The sequence below is a fragment of the Haliotis rufescens genome, unplaced genomic scaffold, assembly GCF_023055435.1.
Source record: "Haliotis rufescens isolate VD_foot unplaced genomic scaffold, xgHalRufe1.0.p SCAF_2, whole genome shotgun sequence".
Lineage (NCBI taxonomy): Eukaryota > Metazoa > Mollusca > Gastropoda > Lepetellida > Haliotidae > Haliotis > Haliotis rufescens.
Genome location: NW_025963890.1, coordinates 56,808,421 through 56,831,174, shown reverse-complemented (window position 1 = coordinate 56,831,174; position 22,754 = coordinate 56,808,421). Strand labels below are relative to the sequence as shown.

At 39.6% G+C, this 22,754-nt stretch overlaps 1 protein-coding gene across 1 annotated transcript in view; it reads right to left on the bottom strand.

Moving 5' to 3' along the window:
* LOC124141351 overlaps positions 1 to 9,577 on the bottom strand; it is a 33,304-nt gene extending 23,727 nt beyond the window's left edge. Inside the window, exon 1 of the mRNA XM_046509340.2 lies at positions 8,651 to 9,577. Within this exon, the coding sequence (XP_046365296.1) occupies positions 8,651 to 8,975 (325 nt within the window). The 5' untranslated portion in view covers positions 8,976 to 9,577. The remainder of the gene's footprint in view (positions 1 to 8,650) is intronic.
* Between the last annotated feature and the right edge of the window lie 13,177 nt (positions 9,578 to 22,754).

Genomic DNA, 22,754 nt, shown 5'->3' with positions numbered 1-22,754 from the left:
TTCACACAGTAGCTGTATAATTATATTCACACAGTAGCCCTATTTATATATTCACGCAGTAGCTATATAACTATATTCACACAGTAGCCCTATTTATATATTCACACAGTATCTATATAATTATATTCACACAGTAGCCATGTTTATATACTCACACAGTAGCTATATAACTATATTCATACAGTAGACCTATTTATATGTTCACACAGTAGCCCTATTTATATGTTCACACAGTAGCCCTACTTATATATTCACACAGTAGCCCTACTTATATATTCACACAGTAGCTATATATCTATACTCACACAGTAGCCCTATTTCTACATTCACACAGTAGCTTAGCTATATATCTATATTCACACAGTAGCCCTATCTATATATTCACACAGTAGCTATATATCTATATTCACACAGTAGCCCTATTTATATATTCACACAGTAGCAATATATCTATATTCACTCAGTAGCCCTATTTATATACTACTATTCACACAGTAGCTATATAATTATATTCACACAGTAGCCATATTTATATACTCACAGAGTAGTGATATATCTATATTCACTCAGTAGCTTTATGTCTATATTCACACAGTAGCCCTGTCTCTATATTTCCTATACCGTGTTATCTAGCCAGACACACAGTAGCTATATATATATATTCACACAGTAGCCCTATCTCTATATTCCGTGTCCGGTACTATCCAGCCAGGCACACAGTAGCTATATATCTATATTCACACAGTAGCCCTGTCTCTATATTCCCTGTACTGTGCTATCCAGCCAGGCACACAGTAGCTATATATCTATATTCACACAGTAGCCCTGTCTCTATATTCCCTGTACTGTGCTATCCAGCCAGGCACACAGTAGCTATATATCTATATTCACACAGTAGCCCTGTCTCTATATTCCCTGTACTGTGCTATCCAGCCAGATACACAGTAGCTATATATCTATATTCACACAGTAGCCCTGTCTCTATATTCCCTGTACTGTGCTATCCAGCCAGGCACACACTGAGTGGCGTGGGTCCGAGCTCGGCGAACACATCACCTGAGACATCTTCACACTAGGAGGCTTTGTTGAGGGAATAACAATCAAAGGCGTTCCCACAATGAGGGGATCAAGGTGTCTTAACTCCAACTTGTAATCAGGTGTGAGGAAGGGCCTTCACGGGGAGTGGGACGGAGAGATCTGCGTATTAATTTCGTGGTATGGGGTCGCGTGGTGTTGGACATTCAGTTTAGGTTAAGGACATTGTGCATTCAGATTTCATTCTCAACTCCCGGGGAGGATATAGAAACGGAACAGATAGATGGACAAACACGCAAGCAGGCCTGATCACAGATACTTGAGTCTTCGTAATTTTTGTGTTCAACTCAACACAAGTCCACTGTTTCCATAACACAGCACTACAAAAGTGACTTTAACAAAGTGTGTCAGTGAGTAAGTGAATTGTGTTTAACGCCGTTTTGAACAGTATTTCAGTTGTACCACGGCGTGTCTGGTTAATGTGGGAGGAAATCCCGAAGTGATGCAGGTCTTAGACGTTTCCAACTTTTGGGTGGTGTGTGTGTGTGTGTGTGTGTGTGTGTGTGCGTGTGTGTGTGTATATGTGTGTGTGTGTGTGTGTGTGTGTGTGTGTGTGTGTGTGTGTGTGTGTGTGTGTGTGTGTGTGTGTGTGTGTGTGTGTGTGTGTGTGTGTGTTTGTGTGTGTGTGTGTGATCAGTAATCAGTAGATGACTACCAACCTCGTGCAGCGTTGCGAAACTTGCATGAAACGGGTAATACCCTGACACATGAGGAGGATGTTACACAATTTCCAGAGAAGTACATCGTACCCATTACAATTATGTGGACAATTATGTATAATTTTACACTAAAACAAAAGACAAAAAGCTGAAGAAAGCAAAAGTAAACATAATAATGAAGTATTTTGTATATGTTTGTTTGTTTGTTTGTTTGTTTGTTTGTTTGTTGGCACAATATTGCAGCTATATGACAGCGGTCTGTAAAATAATCGAGTCTGGACCAGACAATCCAGTGATTGACATCACGATCAACGATCCATGTAATTGGGATACGATGACATGCATCAACCAAGTCAGCGAGCCTGACCACCCGATCCCGTTAGTCACCTCTTACGACAAGCATGTGTTGTTCAAGACCAATTCTAACACTGATCTTCACGCGTCTTTTAAGCACGTTTAGAGTGTACTTGAGTTCCCCTTAACACAGGACTAAGATCGCTTTGTGGGACGGGACCCTGACCTATATATAAATAATATTATATTGAGATACAAGCGTAAAAATAAAATTTACTGTCGAATATTAACCTCATACGTCATCACACGTATAAAATGCCATGCAAGTTTAAGCACTCTTTATTGCTCAACTATGAATGCAAAATCGGGAATACCAAACACCCCTCCCTGCTAGGTGCATTACACAACACTTTAAAGAAAACCACTTCAGCGGATACCAAAAATAACTCCCGTGAAGGGCCATGTTCATACAATACCGAAACAAAATACCCAACCCACTCCCAAATAATACATCAAGTGGAGACAGGAGCTGGATAATAAACATTTATACCCCACCCAGGAGTTTACGTGTTTATCTTAATGCAATAACTCACAGCCCACTAATGCAAACATCGTTGCACCTTGGTGCATACATTCTGTGTATTTTCTAGTTTTATAACCAGTGTTTGGGATAATATCTGCCTTAGCGTGAACGCGGCGGGTGGACTAGCCAATATATCCTATTCACAACAATCACGCACACACACACAAATGTCAATATTATCTTTGTGGACGAGAATAAACAGATGCTAGGGGAATCTTTCAGGACTCTTTGAAATGAAGCTTCAAGATCTACCTCGAAGCTTAAGAGAATATAGTCATAGGGTGTTCGTGTCAGCTGTGTGAGTGAATGAGTCGGGTCGGAATTGTATTTCGGATATTTCTCCGTATTTTACGGGGAGTCTAGATGTGGGATGGCCCCGTGAAGATCCGGGTTAGAATTGGTCTTCAGCAACAAAGTTTGTCGTAAGAGGCAAATACGGGGATCGGGTGGTCAGGCTTGCTGACTTGGTTGATGCATATCATCAGATCCCAGTTGCATAGATCGATGCTTATGATGTCAATCGTTGGATAGACCGCTCCAGATTCGATAATTTACAGACCTGAAAATGCTGCCCGAGGAAAGCCCGAAGTGATTAATAGCTGAGATGTTTAACGACTTTGTTAAAACCCAGGAGTATGGTGCTGACAACCCAAGACACATAATCAGAGGTAATCTGGGGATTAAATCAACGATCATAGGTTTCTGGCACACCTAAGAAGGAAAACCAAATTGATGTTTGGCACTTGGTGGAAATGGTCACATGGACGTGTGGTGTTTTTTTAGGGTTTTTTTATTGTTTAACACCGCACTCAGCGATATTCCATCTGTATGACGGCGGTCTGTAAATATTCCAGTGATTGACGTCATGAGCATCGATCTACGCAATTCGGATACGATGACATTCATCAACCAAGCTAGAGAGCCTGACCACCCGATCCCGTTTGTCGCCTCTTACGACAAGCATAGTCGCCTTTTACAAAAAGCATTGGTTGCTGCAAACCTATTCTTACCCGGATCATCATGTTGGTGGGGATAGGCGTTGGTTCCTCCGATTTCGAATTGTGCCCCAGCTAACTATCCTTGTCGGAAGGTGCAACAATGTTTGACCGGGTGGTCTGGCTCGCGGGCTTGGTTAATTGTGTGGCATTATACCCCGACGGCGTAGATCGTAATATCACCCCATCCCTGTCTGTTTGCTTCGATAATTTGCAGGCCGCCGTGATATAGCTGAAATATTTTTGACGAAACCTTGCTTTTATTCTGACCGGAGGTTAGGGTTTTAGGTGCAGATACTCCCATTGTATGCCACACCTCCATACAGCCGTGACAGAAACATGAGCGTCACACCGCACCCACAGAATGTAAACAATTATTACGACACTACCACATTAACACCCGGGAAATATGTTCAAATGACATGCCTGTCAACGTGGACATAAAAGCAGATGAAAGTGAAACATTGCAAGATCGTAAATTTCATAATATTTCCTTGCAAAGGCATAAACTTGTATTACGTTCACAGGACCTAACTTTGTCGATCACAATATTGAAGACATAAAGCCTAGATGTGAGGCCCAGCCGTTAACAATATACCTATTCAGATTATAAGAAATCGATTATGTGACAAAATACCATGAGTAAGCTAGTTTTAAATTAATCCATCAACAATGACAATTAAAGTTTTTAACAATGCAAATGGCAAAATTCTGTTAAAACGAAATTATTTCATAAATCCATCCAAGGCGATCTAAATGCCCTGCTGTTCGAGACAACGAGAGTGTAGTTACTGTGCATATCCAGCTCTACGCTGGGTTCGAATCCCTGTTCACCCTGGTTATGTTTCTAATACCCCGTTCGGATGCACATCTACTAACGAAAGTAATTTTGCACATCTGTAACTATACATACGTGTGTATATGTATATTTACTATGCGTTCACATGACAATCAACTTAGGTGTGTAAATATAATTTGTAAATTGTTTACGACGTTCAAGACAAAACATTTTTTTTCCAATCAAAAATGAATGAAAAGAGAGTTACTTCACCGAAAATGTGTTTGATTTCCTTTGTACACAAAGTTCTGACTCCTTGAAACCAAAAGAAAACACCGTCCGCTCAACTCTGTATATACGCATAAAGGTTGGCAACTGTTGTTTGTTTGGAGTTGGCAAACGAACAGATATTAATTAGATCATCCTCTTACGTTAAAATAAACGTTCACATTGCAACATATACACACAGGGTAAATTGACATTTACATTTGCACTTGCGAATTGGCTCCTGGTGTAAATATACACACATGAGTAAACACGTTCACATGACAAGTATACTCATGTATGTATTTCTACACACGTATGCACATATACACACATATGTAAAGAGGCGCATGTGAACGGGGTATAAATTTGTCAGACCAAACCCGTGCTCGTGGGTTTCACCAAAGTGGTAAACGGCAGAGACTTGCATCACTTCGGGCTTTCTCTCACCCACTTGAAGATCCGGGTTAGAATAGGTCTTCAGCAACCCATACTTGCCGTAAAAGGTGACAATGCTTGTAAGAGGCGACTAACGGGATCGGGTGGTTAGGCTCACTGACTTGGTTGACGCATGTCATAGTATCCTAATTGCGTAGATCGATGCCAATGATATCAATCATAGGATTGTCTGGTCCAGACTCGATTGTTTACAGACGGCCGTCATATAGCTGGAATATTGCTGATTGCGGCGTTAAACACATACAACAACAACTTTCTCTCACTTCAGCTGATATATAAACTAAAACACAGCTCAAAGTCACTCACTCATCTTCAAACTCACTCACGCTCCAGTTCTTCACATGAAGACACAAGTATGAAGATGTAGAATACATTAGATGCGAATCACGACAGTGTATTCCGCAACCACCCCGAGATAGGTCTCAGATTATGATTTAAACGTATGTAATCCGTCATTACCTGGCCCCTGGCTTCACACGTTACATGGCGTTATGACAGTTCATCTCCAGTGTATAAAGCCGTTTATGACCATTTGCTGCTCGTTAACGCTCTCGAGCAAGAAACATTGATATGATTATGTAACACCAAGCGTAACCACGTCGATACGCAATCTAATCCCACCGGCAGATCATCAAAGAGTATCGGTGATCGATAAACAACAATGGGATACCAAGTGGAAACCCTTGTCCTTGTAATTCTGATTTATAAGTTTTTAAATGTCTTGAACGTTTTTAGAAGTCAGTTGGTGGTAATGAGGTTTTGATAATTCAAGAATATTCTGGAGGGAGTGATATATGGCAGATTAATTACCTTAATGCTTGGACCATGAGGGTCGGGGATAAAAGGTTATGAGATGTACTGTCGGGCAGTACTTACACTCTCCTTCAGATCACAAGCTGCTTGGTCGAGCGGAATGAAACATGACCAATGCACGCAAGCAACGTAATTTATCAGTACCGTTAATTGTACAGCATAGTTCATTGCGACCATTGAATCTGTGACATTTCTGTATCATTAGTTGCAAGCATTACGAGTTCTCAGTACTTTTAATTACAATCAACACTAGTTATCAGTATTGATACTTCTCAGTACTATTAATTACAACCAGTGTGATTTCTCTGTACAACTAAGCGCAAACAGTATGATTTCTCAGTACCACTGAACGGAAACAGTATGATTTCTCAGTACCAGTGAGCGCAAGAAGTTTGATATCTCAATACCACTGAGCGCAGCTAGTATGCTTGCTCAGTACCATTATATTACAAGCAGTATACTTTCTCAGTTCCATTCAATGCAGGCAGTATATATATATGTTCTCAGTACCAGTGAATTTAATTTAATTTGTTGCGTACCATTGAGTAAACCCACTTTATATCACGGGTATTAGTCGCAAGAAAGTTCTCATTGCCATCACGTAGAAGCAATACGTTCCAACTACCATTGAGTTTAAGCAACATTCAAACATGAGTGCAAGAAAAATAAGTTTTCAGTATCATAGAATAACGTTAGTACAGACTTCACATATTAACCAAAACGAGCAAATTCCTACCCTAAACCTGTGTGAAGCACTTAAACTAAATGCATTGCGTGATGCACGTATGCATGATACCAGGTGCGAGGTTGCATATAAATGCATCATGCATAAACATAGATGAAAGGGACGTTTATCACAAAGTAACTTATCAACCTAGTGTGTCATGTGCTGTGGGCGACTGTGTTAAACCAGGCATTGTACAAGTGAATATTTTAGGCATGCTTGCTGATGCACAGTGGTATATTTCTGTCAACCATGTATGCTTTGAATTTATGTCGGTTTGACTTTATGCAAACATTTAGTTTCGGCGCATAGACTCTGGATTTAATGCACGTCGTTTTTTTCTCTCTTTGTTCGCACACGTAATGTGTCTGCGCACCTGCTGTTTATTCTAACGCCTCTACTCATTGTATGCGTCTTTGCATTAATGAATCTATTCATGGATACAGACTATATAATTATAACAGTTGAACTATCGTACCTTTTTTTACATAAACGTATATTAACACATCTGTTCGTATCTCTACGTCCCAAAATCACAGGTAACAATCGTAAATAACTAACACTAACATCTTTATGGTTATAATATTCATGACAAACTCAAAGGCAACATGAACAGGCCATGTTTAATCGTGTTTTAGAAGCATACAACTAAACACTCATTCCAAATAAAAAAGTATGTCTAGCATTTCGTTTATCTGTGCACAATTGATATTATTGTGAAGTTCCCTTCGCACCAGCAGTAGCTTGAACATCTGAGAGAATTTAATGTGTGACTATCTTTCTCACTTTAGAACACATTAACCCGAAATCGAGTCTTGACAGAGGTATGCTGTGTGCAGTGTTACAAGACTGAAGATCTAGAAAGCCATATAATCCATTATTATAATTCATTTGTAGTTATCAATAAATTATGATCAGATACTTTTGTTTTTGTGTATTAACAACTCAAAAGAAGTAAAAGAACACCGGAGTTTTTCAATATGACTATAGTTAATCTGTCTTGGCTGGTTGGTATTGAAACACAGCCTTCCATATATATATGTAAATCCCTAGCCCTATGTACACATATGACCCAATATCAACAAAAGAGGCACTGTTTAATCAATGGAAAGGTAAGTAACCTCATACAATATGTATCAAACAATTTTCCAATTCGTGAAATCCTACAAAATTCCTTTCATAGATTATGTTGCTTCTATCAGTTTGGGCGTAAAGGACGCCATTGATTGAAATATTTGGTTTTATTCCGCTTGTTTGGAGAGTTGCCATTCCCGCTGGGGCACCTGGCTATATAATTCCACTATTGTGCTGTGCGGTCGGCCTATGACACAGTACATGCGTAAGTCGCTGGCCCTACTTGTGGAACAGTGTTGTGTTATATCAGTCTACAGAAACTGACGTCTTATTACACACGACTTAAAGAGATTATACCTTAATCTGGAGAATTATCATATGTTATGCCTTTCTTCTAAGGGTTTTGATAGGATTAGATAGCATTTCGCATTACTTATTACTTATTACGTTTGTAATGCCTGAAATCTCTGGACGTTCCTCAAGTTAATTGGATAGTATGATTATAATCTTACTATCCAATTAACTTGAGGAACGTCCAGAGATTTCAGGCATTGCCGTGAATATGCATTGTTTCTTATCTAACTGCCGGGCAAAAGAATGTATACACTTGAAAATTGGATTTGACCAAAACCAACCTTACCAAAACGTTCCAAAAAAGAAAACAGTTGCCGAAATTAAGGGTCCAAAACACAAGTATGCTATACTCGTATCAAATAATTCACCATTAATTGTTTTAACCATGACAGGTAATATTTTTGTATAATGGGAATTATTAACGTCGGATCTAAGTTGGATGAAATTCGGATCCTTCAATATCACCCCCCCCCCCCCCCCCCCCCACACACACACACACACACACCCACACACACGCACACACACACCCTCTCCATACCAAGGTAAATATATACTTACCTTCATAGTCTGAAGGTATCACAATAGTTTCGTCTGTTTCGTTGTACTTTCTGATTCTAGGATCATACATGACATTTCTGGCCAGGAGTTTTCGTATTGTTCGGGTTTCGAACAGCAACATAGGCTGTGTCAGATTCACAGGCAGAGGTTTGTCCTTGGTGGTCAGTAGAGTGGATGTACATCTCACAACCTGGGGCAGTGTGAACTGTTCTGACAGATCCTCCAGGGAGTAAGTCTGCGTACTCCATTGGGCTTTAGGGTCTTCCGAATGTCCATTCCCATTGACGCCATTCCTCTTCGAGGACGTTTTCGAACGGCTACTCATGGTGACAACTTCAGTCAAACGACGACGACAAACGGCAGACGAGTCAACAGACCCCAAACATCAGATCTGTGTATGACTATCTGGTGTTATATCTCACAAACGTGTTTATATAATCAAGGTGAAGGATGAACCCTCCGCCGGCTTCACTGAAATTTTCACGTGCCAGTGAAACTATCAAGATTTCACTGATTAGCTTTCAGCACAAGCAGACGATAGTTGAAGGAGCAGACGACAACGTATCGTCTCATCAAAATAGGATAGTCGTGTTGGATGTCAGTCAATGATAAATCCGTAAGTAGGGCAGTATTAATGAAGGGAGGCGATGTGAAACATCCGTCCGTGTTTTCGTGAACAAATGCTGTGCTGCCACTAGGATGGACATCAAGCTACATTGCAAAGTCAGTCATGTAGAAAGTTAAACTTCCTATGCTTAAACCGCTGTGCAGGTGTGTATATATCTTCCGTGCGTCTGTTCCGCTTTGAGCTCTCGTTTCTAAGACCAAACAAGGTCGATTTTATCCCCAAATAACAGCAGGCAGACAAAAGCTCTCATTTGGTGTGGCCGCACAGTTACGGTAGAAGAACATCAATGGGGATTCTTAGCATGAGTAATCGCATTCACCTCTTTCACAATAACATACTATACGAGGGGAGGCAACTGCTGACAGGGCAAATTCTTCACATTATGTATTACAGCGATAAGCCCCAGGTCAAGTGAACCAATCAATGCGGCTCTTTCAAACCTTAGCAAATACCTACACATTGAAGAACAGTGTATACCACGTAAATATGAACTCATAACTTAGCGTGGAATGCAGACGTTGTGTATTCGAACAGCATCCTAATTGTAAAGATGAAGCCTGGTACAAAAACGCTCTGCTACTCACGGCGGTGTCAGTTTAACGTTTCTGAATGAGTGGTTATGGCACAACATTCCTCACTATGAAATGGGTGTCATACTTGTAAAAGAAGCAGGTCTGTCACCCAAAACCCCATTTCAAACCTGCTACTGTACTTTATCATGCTCTTTTTAACATAATTACAATCGTTGACGTGGACGTGTATTTTGTTCACATTTTGACAAAGTAGGGAAGTGAAAAACATTTTTCTGAATCACATTCTTTGTAGTCATCATGGCAGCATTCCAACCGCGGATTGTAATATTCTATTCTGCTTCTGACTACATACGTCGTGTAACGTGTTTGAGTTGTGCCATTGAATAATAATGTTATTTTGTAAGCATTTCTGATCAAACGAATTCAGCACACTCTCTGTAAGGAAGGATCGAAATGAACTTTAAATTCCGAAACTGACATACAGCGAACCCTCGTTAATCCGGACAGTGCTGTTCCAAGTGAAATCGTCCGGGATTACATATTTTCGGATTAATGAAACATTAATTCATATAGTAACGTCCCTTTAACAGAACAGTTACAGCAGCGAAGATCCGGGGTAGAATTGGTCTGTAGAAACCCATGCTTGTCGTAAGAGGTGTCTAACGGGATCAACGTTAAAAATACACACCGCACAAACAATAACAGTACATTGACGTTTCCAAATGTAACCGCCAGATGTGCATGGATAACGTAAGTTATATGTATGTTCTTTTAATTCTTATGAATCTGCATGTATCTCTATTTTACAACACCTGTGGGTATTCAATGATAGAATACGTCCATGCTTTCTGCTGGATCCGACCAATTGTGTGCCATCGTGACCATACGTACTGTACTCACTCTCTTAACCACTGTTGTGACGGGCACAGAGACGATTATTTACGATATTTACAGATTCCGTCGTATGGTCATCAAATACATGAGTTTATGAATCACTATCAAAAAGTGATTACTCCAGGTGTTCGCGAAAAGGTGAGCATCCTGCCCCACAGGTGGCACCCGTCACAAACACATGCAAAGGCAAATCAAGTGCTCACCTGAAAAAAAACCCGGGAACATGTGGTACAAGTAAAAATAGGGAATTGCATCGGACATCATATTTGTCACAGATGCGTCTACGCACCCACGTATGACGTTCCTTATTCTCAGACTATAACCCGTGATGATTGGTGGATAGGGTGTGTGAATCATCCAAGACCCGTGATGAACGATGTCGTACCTCTATCTCTATAGAATAGGTAGATGCTAATTTGACTAACCCATACAGACATGATTACATAGCCGTCGGGATATGGTCGGGTATGGTCCATTACAGAGTAAAACATCAAAGAAATGGATTGGACCATAAAACCAGCGTCATTAATTTGTCCTTATATCGTAACTCGTGCCTTGCCAGTAAAACACGTCAAGTGTAAAGGTCATGGCCCTTGCTCACTATGCCATAACATTTCATATTCACAGAGTGAATGGGTGAACCTTTATGCCGCTTTCTATTCCAGCCCTTCCAGGGTGTGCTTGTCCATGGTGAGGTTTCACATAGTACGTATACAGAGTGCCGCCTTATGTTTTTTAAGTCTAAAATAAAATAAAAAATACGAACACGATATTGAAACACTGCTATCAAACAGACCGAATATAATAACATCCGTCATAGTGAGTGAGTATGGTTTTACGCCGCTTTTAGCAATATTCCTGCAATATAATGACCATCTTCCCGAGGCTAGGGAGTTAACTGACTATAAAAGACTGGAATTACGGAGTTACAGTTTGGCTGGGCTAACGAGTCTATGCATAGTCCAATGAAAATATCTAGACATCCGATTCGAAAACAACATGGATTTCAACGTGCAGATTTCGGTCGACTGCAAGATTTGCAAAGAATGTGTACCGTCAACCCGGCTTCGACAGATATCTTGCAAATCGCTTCATGTTTCAAATCAAGGTGCTCAAGTGAGTTGATGCGTTTCGCGAGGTAAGACCCGTTTTATAACAATATATACTCACCGCCAAAAGAAACGCCAACTATAGTAACATAGAGAAGCATGTCTACGTCAAAAAGACATTTCCAATGTGTACCACTTAATGACAAAACTGACAATCACTCAAGTATTACCACAGTGTCTGTATTCTTATCAGGATAAGCTGCACGTAATTTCCAAACTTTACACGCTGATCCTGCTCGAGACAAATGGTGCATCTCGAGTCATGGCTCTTTGACGTCACATGTGATGTCGGTTTACACAACATACCAGTATGTTCGTTTTGCATCGAACCAATCTAATATATCTTGAATATGAGTAATTCTTCTTTATTAGCCAACATGTATGGTATTCGAGTTTCTTTTGTCCGTGAGTATAGATCTTGATTAACGATCAGATCGTCTTGCCTAGGCGCTGCCATTTTATTTGAAGCAAATGCAAGTGATGTGAGAGGTGGAATCTGATTGTTCAAAAGGATGAACATAGAAGGGACATAAGTCGTTAACACGAGCCACGAAATACCAGCTTTGTTCGGCAAGGGTGGAGTGAGTGAGTTAGGTTTCACGCCGCTGTTAACAGTATTCCAGTTATATCACGGCGTGTCAGCTTAATGTGGGAGGAAAGCCCGAATTGATGCAGGTCTAAGACGTTTACCACTTCGGTGAAACCCACGAGCACGGGTATGGTGCTGACAAACCTAGAAACATAATTAGGGCGAACCGGGATTCGAACCCACAATCATAGGTTTCTGGCGTATCCAAGGGACGCAACTCTGCACAGCGAATCGCGGCGCCTTAGACGACTGGGCCACCCGTGCCCCCGGCAAGGGTGGAAACTGGATATAGTCAGTTAATGCCCTTGCCTCGGGAAGATGCGTCACGGCGGGGGACACCAGAAATGCAGACGTAATAAGGCGCGTAACATAAGTAAAAACAAGCATGTTAGGATATGCAATAAACATAAATGAAGTAGAAAGATGTTCAATTGGGCCTTCTTTTTGAAAGAAACAGCCATGCAGTGTCGGGGAAATACCTCTGGCAGTCAGAGCCTTGTGCACAGAGACTGTTCCGCGTGGGGGTACATCCTATTCATGAGTGAGTGAGTTGGGTTTAACACCGCTTTTAACAGTATTCCAGTGATATCACGGCGTGGGAGGAAAGCCCGAAGTGATGCAGGTCTCAGACGTTTACCATTTCGGTGAAACCCACGAGAACTGGTATGGTGCTGACAAACCAAGAAACATAATCGGGGCGAACCGGGAATCGAACCCACAATCATAGGTTTCTGGCGTGCCCAAGGGACGCAACTCTGCACAGCGAATCGCGGCGCCCTAGACGACAGGGCCACCCGTGCCCCCTCTTATTCATGATAATTATCCGCTATAAAAGCGTGCTTCGCAACCCATGGTGAAGTGTTAACTGCGTCATGTTTGCATAGGTTTATGACTTTCCGCTTGTATACTGAGTAATTGTGATTGCCGCATAAACTGTCGTGCAAATAATAGCTTTGAAGAAAATCACATTTTAATTCAACAAAGCTATTGAGGCTTTTCTTTATAAACTTTATAAACATGTATGTACACATTTGATAAATTGAAAAAAATAATAATCGATTTTCCACGCAGATTGCCTCATTCATACCAGTGAATTAAACTGCCGGAATAAAGACATTTTTGATTGTGGCCTAAAGTGAAACAAACAAATTATGTTGATGTATTTTATCTTAGTTACGTTTTTCACTTCAAGTGTGCAGTTTTTAGGCGACCGTTGTCAGCTTAGTCAAGTTTTGATAACATTGGTTATTCAAATCTTATTTCAAGTGTACACTTTATTTTGCCCAGCATTTTACTGTTCGTGAAGCAAATATATATATAACCAAAGTAACTGAATAAATAAAACTTGTTGTGACAGGTTGTAAATAATATGAAACACACAGCTCAATGTTGGGTGTATTTTATAGCCACCGCCTTGCTGTTTCTGACTCACGTGATCCCTCCGGTAACACTGACATGGATTCGCATGCACAGGCAACGCAATTTACATTGTAACATTAACATATGTGTTGCCTTCAAGCGAATCTGCAAAAAAACCCAACATTGTATTTTAACATATTATTATGTACAATCACTTTGATAGCTTGAACGAACTAGAAGCTGTAAATATGCCTTGCAGACCATCGCTCCCACCCACGCTGTCTGACTCCACCCCCCCACCCACGTGTCTGGGTATCAGGAGACAGAAGCCTCCAGCGGTCTCACGCCACCCCTTTCACCCCGTTACGGTAGAAGACAATGGAGCGATGGGCGTGACAATACCTCTTTGTGACGTCGGAGCATTATGACGCAGCATATGGTACACACTGGGTATAATCGGCATGCCTCGCCCCTCTCCGTAACCGCAAACACGAAGTTTATTTTCAGCGGAAATGGCCGATCATGTTCAGAAGTAAATAACATACGACAAAGGTTAAGGGGGTTGTCGCAGACCTTAACATATTTTCATTGTGTACTGTATATTGTGATTGGAAACCATGTGTTAATGACACGAGAGTTTTTATTGTTGAAGATTTTATTGCGATTAGAAACAGATACACGTGTCAAAGTTACAGATCATACATTTTGTTGTTTACTATAATTTGTAGCAGGAGCACAAGGGGTACATGGGGATTTATGCATCGTTGTTAGGTTTTATATCACGAAACGGTGTATTAAAAATAACGAGGGACGCATAAAACCTAATGTACCCCTCGTGTTCCTGCTACAACGAATTTATCTAAACGACATGTTTTAATGTGACATTGTGAAAAATTAACACAAATTCGAATTTAATAGAAAACAGCTGTTCGAGTAAGCTGACGTTAACATGTGCTATGTTACGTAACTCGGAAACTGCGGCTTTTTGCTTTGAAGTGGGTATAAGGGATTTATTCTGCCTCTCAGAAATCCACGTGCAGCCTGTATTGTTCGTGGCGGGGTATCAGAGATTTATTCCCCCGCTGAGAAATGTATTATCATCCAAGGCGGGTTACGCAGTATTTTATCAAGATCACGTGGACCAATCAGATCTCTTCAGTCTGACATGGAGGTATGACAAATTGGTTTATGCATACCACCTCCTGGAACTGTTTCTACAATATTCCTGATTGTAGCAGAACAGAATCTATCGTATTTAAAGGGGGACTAAGCTCGGGCAAATTGACAGCCCGGTATTTTTTACTCAAGTCCCTTCAACATCAGTGTCTTCCAGCTCACATTTTATGATGTAAACTAAAAGGGTTGATGCAACTGATTACCGAAATTACACAGAGACAATGTGTCAGTTTCATCCAAGTATTAATTACAGAATATAAAACTGGGCAGACAGTGGGCACCAAGCATGAGGACAGTCCCCCTTTAAGCTATGTAGTGGTCAATTCCCACCTAATGGCAAATCCGTTTGGTTCGTGCGTTTTGCATGGTTAACCTATATACCACAGGTCTCTTCTTTCATGCGATGAACAGATACGTCCTGTCATCACGTAAGAAACCCTGCACCAGGGGTCTCATACAGACTGCCAGCACACAACAGAGACAGCATCTATACGCACGTATACCTTTCGCGAGTCACTGAAAAAGATTATAATAATAATAATGAGGAATTTGTATTTAACTACGCTGTGAATGTAATTCAGAAGATAGCAATGTGGTAATTGGTGACATGGATTTGCAAGGTTTTATATGACAACAGAACAATATACATATGAGGAATGCTTCAAACATTACGGGTCCTATTCACAAGGGTAGTGTTGTTCTTCACATACACGTATGGGGTCTAAAGGACCTCAACATATCTCACTTACATTCTGGTTGGCAGTTTGGATACAGGCAAGAAAGATCAAGAGAAACAAACTTCATAGGTTCCCAAAAAAACATAAGCGGGGCCTGATGCTGACAAATCAAGCAGCACAACTGGATTGATATATATTCCGATAGGGAGCTATCAATTTGGACGGTCGAGTCAATTCAATTTTATCTGTTTATACTAATCTGCTTCCAGAATATTCTAGAGCCATTGCTCTCTGTGGATTCGTCACGTAAGTCCTCACCTGCTTACCGGTGCAATCAATGGCTGAACAGGTCAGTCAGGGTCGTTCGTGGGTCTCCCTCCATATGTAGGTGACCTGCATATCAGGTCCTTGAAAGGACATAGGGAATTAATCACTCTGGGGAGACATGTGACCGAGATTGGGTCAACACCGCTATGATGAGTATGTCAGTTATATCAGGGCGTGCCAGCTTGGTGGGGGAATGCCAACAGTGATGCAGGTCTAAGACGTTCACCACTCTGATGAACCCCACGATGCAGGTCTCAGACGTTTACCCCTCTGATGAGCCCCACGATGCAGGTCCCAGACATTCACCACTCTGATGAATCCCACGATGCAGGTCTCAGACAATTACCACTCTGATGAACCCCACGAACACGGGTATGGTGCTGACAGACCAAATACCATTATCAGGACGAATCTGGGAATCGAACCCATAACATGCGGATCATGACATTATCAAGGTATTCAGCGATTTACGGCGCTTTAGACGACTGGGCCACCTAACTGAAAAGAGATAAGCACACATAGATAACAACATGGGTATAAAAATGTATGGAAATAACCACGGAGTGATAGTTTTTAGTATTTCCGTCATGAACTGTTCATATGAACCTTGACTTGAAACAAGACAAGGTTTGTTATTTTCGCTGTAGCTGCAGTTCAGCCTGGGGACCGGAGTGAATGAACGATTGTGCTTTTACGCCACAATCAAGGCTTCATGTTGATGATACAGTAACACTTAGGATAATTCGGCCACACTAGTCTGATAAATCTAAGCAATCGGATTTCAGTTATCTCGTGTTAAGCCTTAGAACAAGTCAGAACCATCATCTTTATGAGGACTTAGACCGACTTCCCAGTAAAATCACCTATGTCATTCAAAACCTAAGATCGATTTGGTGAATATCTCTGTAACTGTTTGGGCTAACTGGAATCTGTCCTTCCATATATGTAGATAACTGACGAATAATCCCGGTTCTGCACTTCCGTATCTTGCCGAGAACAATGTGTATTGTGAGAGTCGTAAATATATTTTCAGTGATTTAAGTATATTTTCAGCACTTCAGCATAATTGATCGATCAAAGGGTACCCCATCGTCTTATCCTAGGGGAAGGTTCAAGGCGAGTAGCGGAACACATACATACATACATACATACATACATACATACATACATACATACATACATACATACATGCAGATGTACATACATACATACATACATGCATACATATATACATTCATACATATACACATACATACAGATGTACAGACAGATGTACATACATGCAGATGTACATACATACATACATACATGCAGATGTACATACATACATACATACATGCAGATGTACATACATACATACATACATACATGCATACATATATACATACATATATACAGATGTACATACATACATACATACATACAGATGTACATACATACATACATACATACATACAGATGTACATACATACATACATACATGCAGATGTACATACATACATACATGCATACATATATACATACATATATACAGATGTACATACATACATACATACATACATACATACATACATACAGATGTACATACATACATACATATATACACACATACATGCAGATGTACATACATACATACATACATACATACATACATGCAGATGTACATACATACATACATACATACATGCAGATGTACATACATACATACATACAGATGTACATACATACATACATATATACACACATACATGCAGATGTACATACATACATACATACATACATACGTACGTACGTGCGTGCGTGCATGCATGCATACATACATACATATATGCAGATGTACATACATACATACATACATACAGATGTACATACATATATGCAGACATACATACATACATACATACATACATGCAGATGTACACCTGTCGTCAGGGAAAGTGCATCTTTGACTCATCTTTATCACCTGTAGTTGGTGAATGAAGAAAGACTGAAGACATAATGCTAATTGTGTGAGTGGCTGGTGCTCCCAGTAAAGCAGGACATGCTTACCCTTTTCGCGAACACCGAACACTGATTTTCAGTGATCCATTCATATAATTTAACCTCTATTTTGCATTTTACGGCAGAAAATCGAGCCTGTTTTTTTATATATATTAAGATACAAAATCATACGTACGGATGGTTCATCATGCCGATAGAGTGTTGTCAGAGTTAACGGATATCCATGCAATCAGACAATAATCACACATTAAAGTGCTACAAATAATTAGTGTTTTATTCATACAACGAGGTCGTTCATACAGACATGTTTTAGTACACGAACACAGTGAGTGCATACTCACACAACAGTGGAAATAGTGCAAGCTTGTGCCGAAAAAAACATTTATTGATTTATTGATTTTCAAAGATAAGATACCCATCAGCAGTTGTGTAATGCGAATAATGTTGTGTTTTTTTATTTTTAAAAGTTTTAAATAAAATTTTACTTTATAAAACAAAACAATGAACATGTATTCTTTGAGTGCTGACTAAATGTAGTAAGCTGTTTTTAATTACTTACGTTTTATGTTTTGAATTGTTTAAGTGTTTTAGTTACAACATATGGGTTAAATATAGTAAATTCAGCGACTACATCAACAAACATATGTAAACCAAAAACAAGAATATCAGCATGCATGGTTATAAACCGAAACTGAAGAAAGAAGTTGTAAAATGTCTACCAAACATGTCCAGTGTGTGAAACCAGTGAGTATGCCATCTTATACTGCCGGTCCTCAAATACAAGGTGAGCAGCTCAGTGTGTTACCGACCAACCTCGTTTGACACTAAAGTCATGGGTAAAGAAATTATACACTTGAAAATTGGGTTTGACCAAATACGTTATCAAAACGTTAATGCTAAAACAGTGGCCGAAACAGTGCAAACTTTAGGTCCAAAACACAACTATCCTTATCAAATGCATCACCATCGAATAACCAATTCCTGTTTGTTTCATTATTAGCCACCTAACATTGGTGTATATTTTCTTTTGCCCGGCAGCTCAACAGTATATTATAATTTATAGTGTGAAAACAGGTGTATTGTTCGCCATCATGTCCGTGGAATATTTGCGTCTCATTGGATCAATATATGCATATATATATATTCCAAACAGGACAAGCCCTTATTCCATACGGAAATCGTCATTAAAAAAACTTATAAGAGAAAAATGTGTTGTGCATTAAAAGATTTCATAGACTAATTAATCAAACACGAGTACTTCTAGTCCCTCATCTCTCTAACACGGCCTCCAAATCAGCGTTTAGACAAGTCCATGCAATACAGTGGCATGGTTTGGATATGACGCTGTAACTGATTTCACACACTGTCATACAAAAAAATAAACAAATGGTGATACATTAAAGACGTTATTACAGAAAATAAAGAAGCGCACGTAAAATCAGAGAAACAACAGCGTGTCAATGCATTACAATGCATAAAGACGGGCACCATTTTCAATTCCTAATATGAGCCTCACCATCCAATTCATTTAGTCGTATCTTACGACAAGGGTAGATTGATTGTACCCGAACCCAGGATTCCAGGGATGCGACAAAAGCAATAACATTGCGTTTTTAGTTTGTTAAAAAATTAACAATATTTCAAACTGCCAACACAAGTTTATTATTACTTGAAAAAATAATTAAAAAAACTCTTTCGGGATAAACCATTTTCTTTTCTTTCATTTGGGACACATTAGTTTGACATATACGAATGCCCGAAAACGGAAAATTTAATTATTATCTTGCAAATTGTAATAGTTTTTGTTCGGTAGAAAATAATCCCAATTCAACCATATAGCAGTGGCATGGAGTAAATGCTAAGTACAGCGTTATGATTCCACCAGACAATTTGTAGATGCATAAAATAGTGAATGGCCCTCGTCTTGTTAGTTATGTTAAGTGAGCCCTGTGTTCAGACATATATCAAACTGAGGAAGACAAACGATTCCTAACTAAAGGACATATTCCTGATGCCGATGTAAGTGTCAATGACATATTGGTGAAGGAGCAATGCAAATGACAATACATGGCATGACGTACTTGGTCTTGGCTGTATTCGAATGTTAAATCATCTTCAATATTTTGTGAATTATCACAATTATAATTATTTGCAAAATTTACGACACCTATATATGTACTAAACGTCTTTCTATCAGTATAGATAAAAAAAATACCTACTGGTCTCAAGTATTTCGCCAAGGATTAAGATTGCATACTTAGATTAAAATATATCAATGAGAAATAAAGACCGGCTTTAAACATAAAGTGAGTTTGAATAATGTGATCAAAATATAAATATGTAATTTCAACAAAGAGAAATATGGATGTAAAATAAAATTACATGCTTGTGGAAAGTCGAACTGGTTGAATAAAAATGGAAATATTAATTATTGCGAGATCACATCTCTAATCGTTAACTGTCAACAAAGTCAAACTTAAAAATAGCAATAACATACACAAAGTATTGGATACTGATTATGTCGTAAACATGAACCAAATGCATTGAAAGCGAATTTTTTCAGCAACACAAATTCCATTTAACCATTACAGAAACGAAATAAAGCAATAAACACGGTAAAGACAATATATTTTCTGCATTCTATTTTGATGCGGCGTAGATCCTTATATCGTTGTTTCAATACCGAAATGTCGCAAAATAATAGAAAAAAGAAGTTGTCATCCATAAAATATATTGTCTTTACTGTTACTTACCAACTTCTAAAAAATGCCAATCAAACAGTTCAACAATCATGTAGCTTCAAAAGAAACATACCTGACACTGTTCTGCACAGTCGGGAAGTTCTTAATACCTCGTACAATAATGCTAGACTTGTATAGTGGGTTCTCTACTTTAGTTTCTGGTCTTAAATATCACATGTACTGACTCATCATCCTGGAGTGAGATGTATTTCTGTAGGGACTCCGGAACACCGAGCTTAGTCACACCATGCATAACGTTTCTTTTCATGTTCTTCCTCACTTGTAGCCGACACAGATGAGTCAGTTTCGGGACCATCTTGGTGTAGTCCTTGAACCAGCGTCCGAAGGATTCAAAATTTCCAAACACAACTGCCCTGTAACTTTTGTTGATGACTTTCTCAATGAAATCTTTGCTGGGTTTGTAGCCTGCTAGGACCAACGCTCTGAACACCATTTGAAAGGAATTTCGGTTATGAGGTTCAAGGGGAAATTCTCGAAGTAGATACAAGAGAGCTGGGAAGGAGTCCCTGTCGAGAGCTTGTATAGTCGATATCACAATTTCGTAAGCTTTTGGAAATCTTTTGGAAGTCATGAAGTGCCGGCAACATATTTCATTGCAGACATTTTTCCTGAGAACGATTGCTTCAAAAAGATATTTTGTGCCCTGAGGAAGCATCTGGGTGTACCTCCACAAGCTCCAGATGGTTTTAAGTTGGAGTCCTGATTTCAGAAGCACTTGGTAACATCCGGAGTTCGGTGATTCCATCAGGAATTCGGCAACGGCATACTCAATGTGACCATCGTCGAAATTCTTGAGGACGACGACAACAAAACTTGCCGTCAGGTTAATTTCGTTTTGAAAGGTCTTGAACGCAAATTTGACAGCATTAATCATGGAATCAACACTTGGCTCCGTCTTCATCAAATCACATATATTCTGTAACTTACGCTCTTGCTGATCAATCACAACAGCCACAATGGCTTTGGTTAGTTCATCACTGATGGACGCCTGACCCATGCAGTTAATTTTCATTCTTGATGACGAAGTAAAAGTTCAGGCAAACAGAATAAAATCTCATTTAGCAAGAGGTTAGTACTGTGCTAATTGTTGAAATAAAATAACATTCAAATCTTCAATTCATTAGAAATAACGAAAACACATGCCAACAGATTAAGGATTAACGTAAGAAATTAATGTTCTAAAAAAGTAGAAGAACGAAATCAAACAAAAGAATCTATAAAATGTTAAAAATTACATTAAGTGCAGTCCATTTAAAACAAATCTGACTCAGCGTCAAGATGTTTTATTTTTTACAATTTTTCCACATATATTGATAACAATTTGAAAAATGCATGGACAGAATACATTTTTTCTCATCATCATCAAATACACAATCATCGAGATATGACTTATAGTAAATCCGTCTCGAGATACAAACTGTCTCGTATCAGCCCACAACACACGAGCTCCAGAGGTGAATGGCCGAGATTAGCAGCCCGGTATGTGAGATGTATACCCTGTAAGTTCAGATATGACGGACATGTTCCACGACTACACGTGTTCTCCGCCTCCGACGAGAATATCATTGAGGAAGCACTTCCCCCCGTGTATATATTCTGTGAGTCAGGAAATTGAAATGTACTGCCTCGCCAGCTGGCTTAGAATACTGGAAATCCTTCTTCGATATGAATGAAAGTTTGTCCTGAAACACTTTATGAGAGTTAACGCATTTTCTCACCTTGTATTGTGACGAAGTTAGCACAATTCACAGAAAAGTTTCACCGATCCTGACGTGCTGCTGTAAAAGTCATGACTTTGAGATAGAGAGCAGACGACCGACTCGCCGTTCCGCCGGCGAGGCACTGGTCCAGGAAACGAAGGGAGGCAACTCGTGCTGAAGTCTGTGGATCGGATTTCTCATGAACAGTTCTCAATGTCAGAAACTCATGATAAGGAATCAAAGGACAAAATAGCCCTTCTAAAATAAAATATGAACTCCTCAAAACAATGTGCTAGCCAAATGGCAGAAAATATAGATCGTGTGTTCCCTTAAAGAATGAAATGCTGCC